The sequence below is a fragment of the Vipera ursinii genome (genome assembly GCF_947247035.1).
Source record: "Vipera ursinii genome assembly, contig: scaffold_356, whole genome shotgun sequence".
Classification (NCBI taxonomy): domain Eukaryota; kingdom Metazoa; phylum Chordata; class Lepidosauria; order Squamata; family Viperidae; genus Vipera; species Vipera ursinii.
This window is the reverse complement of record NW_028148118.1, coordinates 17,501-21,501: the sequence shown is the minus strand read 5'-3', so window position 1 is coordinate 21,501 and position 4,001 is coordinate 17,501. Positions and strand designations below refer to the sequence as shown.

The 4,001-nt window shown below is 42.2% G+C and overlaps 1 protein-coding gene across 1 annotated transcript; it reads right to left on the bottom strand.

Annotated features, from left to right (window-relative positions):
* Positions 1–354: 354 nt before the first annotated feature.
* Positions 355–1,264, bottom strand: LOC310650731 (transmembrane protein 132B-like; the record flags this gene model as incomplete). Its single annotated transcript, XM_083380318.1, has 1 exon — positions 355–1,264. A coding segment is annotated over one exon (910 nt), but the record flags the coding sequence as incomplete, so codon positions are not given.
* Between the last annotated feature and the right edge of the window lie 2,737 nt (positions 1,265–4,001).

Here is a 4,001-nt window from a genome sequence, read left to right as displayed (position 1 = left end):
GGTGGCAAGCTGTTCCACTGGTTGTCCTCCCTGTCAGGAAGGTTCTCCTTAATTCCAGGTTGCTTCTCTCTTTGGTCAGTTTCCAACCGTTGTTTCTCGTTCTGCCCTCTGTTGCTTTGGAGAATAACGTGACCCCCCTCTGTCTTGTGGCAGCCCCTCAGATACTGGAACGCTGCCATTATGTCTCCCCTATTTCTTCTTTTCTTTAGACTAGCCTCCAGGCCTTTGATCATCTTTTGATGATCTTAGCTGCTTTGGTTCACCCCAATAATGACCAATCCACCAAGGACATTTGATTCTTTGGGTTTCTAACAGCACAGGTCAATTTCTAAAGCACATACTTCTAACACTTACCTTAGTGTAAACTGATCTGCTAGAGAGCCACTGGCGAGAGAGACATGGAACATGACAAGATCGCCTTCCTTGACCGGGCTAAGTGGCAGACAGAGGACCAGGTTATTGTCAAGCTTCAGGGACGACTTCTTGAGCTTGCCTTGAGTTGGATAAAGAATAACGCTTCCAACTCTTTCCAGTGAGGCCATGGGCCCTTGGGCCTCATCCTGGCCTCCTGGGTGAAGAAAGCTCTCCAGCTCTGGATCTCCTGAAGGACAATCTTCCTCCAGTGCTGAATACATCCAACAGAAAAGCTCCACAGTGATCCCTTCCCAGGAGTCCTCCATCTCTTGATACTCTGAAGACAATGGCGTCAATGGAGTTGACAGCTCTGGGTTGAACCAAGCCGGTGGGAATTCCAGTTCTGCAACGCATAAGCCCAGATGACCTTTCAACCGGCAGTTGCCAACAACTACTCTGTCCTCCCGGGATGCCACCAACTGTACACAAGGTAAGATCTCAGCCGGATCATGGTCTTCCCAATCTTTGCCAGCCACATAAAACAAAACCTGGACTTTGGGCCTGTTGGGATAGACCGAGCTGTCGAGGAGGCGGGATTGTAACTTCCAATGAAAAGTGAACCGGTCAGGGAAACTGAACAGAGGATCGGTCAGCCAGAGGTTCGGTGGCATAATCTGCTCCACAGCAAATGGGCCGTAAGTCACATTGAAGACAGGCAAGCAGGTGGTTTTGTAAACCAGGAAAGGCTCCGTGCGGGACTGCAAGCTGGCGTTTCTCACGATCTCTTGGTTGGTCTCTTTGAGGAAAAAGGAAGCATCGGTGTTGGAAAGATGGTAATTCACTGGGAGATAGACCGGCGAGCTCGCAAATCTTTGCAGGCCGTCAACGGTCCCACCTCGGCTCTCCACCACTGCAAGTCAAAGGGAGAGGAGAGAGAAAGGTAACTTAGGGTAGCTTTTGTCTTATCCTTCAGACTGTCCCACTCAAGAAGAACTTAAGGCAACAGTTGACTGGCACTTTTCGATAATAATAATAATAATAATAATAATAATAATAATAATAATAATAATAATAATAATGATAATGATGATGATGATAATAATAATAATAATAATAATAATAATAATAATAATAATAATAATAATAATAATAATAATAATTTTATTTGTATACCGCCCTTCTCCCGAAGGACTCAGGGCGGTGAACAGGGCAAACATATAAAAGTACAAAGATACAAAAGTTTAAAAAGTATTAAACAAAATGCCCAGGCCTAAAACAATAGGTAAATATATTTACAACAACAATAAAATCCCAACCCATCCCCCATCAGGCCAGGCCAGCTTGTTCGAACAGATAAGTCTCCAGATCGCGCCGGAAGGAGCGAAGGTCGGGCGCCATCCGGAGCTCAACCGGCAACCGATTCCATAAATCCGTGGGACCTATGATCCAAATCTGTCCTCCAATGCTTTATTTGCTATCATTCAAACCAAAATAACATCCAAGAAGCTGGATGTTATTCTGGAAGGGACCTTGGAGGTTTTCTAGTCCAACCCCTTGCTCAGGCAGGAAACCTTATACCACTTCAGACAAGTGACTGTCTAGTCTCTTCTTAAAAACCTCCAGTGTTGGAGCACCCACAACTTCTGGAGGCAAGTCGTTCCACTGGTTAATTGATCTCACTGTTAGAAAATTTCTTCTTAATTCTAGGTTGCTTCTCTCCTTGATTAGTTTCCATCTATTGTTTCTTGTCTTGCCTTCTGGTGCTTTGGAAAATAAGTTGACCCCCCCGCCTCCTTTGTGGCAGCCCCCTAGATATTGGAAAACTGGTATCATGTCACTCCTAATCCTTCTTTTTATTAAACTAGGATGTCCCTATGCTTTTCATTAAACTCCAAAATGTCTTGCAGTATAAGATTTCAAGGGTTAACCACCACCATCCCAAGGCCTCAGCCCCCTCCCGCAGAAAACACGCATGTAAAAATATTGTTAGCAAATGTCCATCCTTCATGGGCATTGGTCACCATGAGCATTGTCAGCTCCTCGGAGGTTACGCCAGTAAATTGGGCGAATCTAGCGAAAGAGCATTTTTAGAGATCAGACTAAAATCTCTCACCCCCAAGATACTTTTCCCAGGGAAACTAACGTTCGATGGAAAAGTAGAGATGTAAGACTCCACACCTTCCCAAAATAAGAAAAAAGAAACCATAGATGCTGGTGGTAGCTTATGTAAGAAAGGGAGATTCAGAAGTTGAAGGCCGAACAGGTTGAAGAAATAGCTTCACTTTTCCAAAATGGCTCCCTTTCCGCTGTAGACAAACTACAATGTCCTCTTTTCATACTTACTCCAATGACGTATCATTTTGACTCAGGCCAAAGTTCATTCTTTTTTGTTACTATTATTATTGTTCATTGCGCAGTATCGAGCCAGTTGTGCAGACTGGATCTGGCATTTTTGTCCTTTCTAAGGACCCGGGATAGGCAGATGTGGATGTCTGATGGTGTTACTATTAATCTGATTATTGTTTTGATGATTATTTATTTATTTATTAATTAGCCTGTTTATCATCAGTTGCCCACCTAAAAGCTACTTCTCCTGTCTAGATATTGCTCATACAGTATCTACTGAGGCAACCATCCTCAGTATTCCTGTTTCTGCACTTCTTTTAATGAGAGACTTTTTATTTCTGAAAGGTCCTCTGGAATGAGCTAATGAGAATTTTCCAGGAGGATATTTTTCAATGCAATTCCTAGACTCTTTGGAGAAGAGTCCTTTTGTTACAGATTGTTAGAGCAGGATCAAGGAAGTGATAGTCCCGTGGACTGTCTTTTATAAGCTATTATGCCAAGAATTAGGGCTTACGGTTTCAGAAACCCCCAGCCTTCCTTCATTAGTGAGTTGGCTGAGATATATGGTCTTTCTGAAATTTTTGAATCTCTTTTTCCTAGAATGTTAGCAAGACAGACTAATAGTGCGCCTGACAATACAGTGTAACAGGATCCCCGAGCTGCTAATTGTTTATGTTAAAAGAGATTCCCTTTCCTTTCCCAAGTTCACAAGTTTGTTCTAATTTTGGGTGACAAATAGAAGGAATTCTACAAGAGGTCCAAGAATAAAGAGACTTTCAAAGAAGTGTCACTCTGGAGTTCAACAGTGACACCATGGAGTTTTGAAAATCAAACTGACTTCCCAGCTGGACCCCAACCAAAAGCTTCTTAAAATTAGGTCCTTTCACATCCATTTGAGCACTTCTGGGGAGATATTTTTTTTTAAAAAAAAATCATTTCCAACATCTGAAATGAGGTGACCTATTTCAGAGATGCAATCCAAAGATTCGATGTAGAGATCGATCGATTGATCGATTGATTGATTTCTCACTTTGGTTCAAATCACTAACTGAAGCAGATCTGTTTTCCAAACCAAACCTTAGAAAACCTGAGGGTCATCTTCTGATTTTATAGAGCTCATGAACTTAGCTGACAGAGGCACTACCTATCTGGGAAAGAATTAAATTAAATTTAAGTTATTATTTTTTTAATTCAAATAAATAGTAGCTCCTAGGGCTGCTAACCACAGTTTACCTATTTATTGTATTTCCCACCTTTATATTGTGTCTTTTCACTAAAACAGAGGTGGGGAATGATGGCCT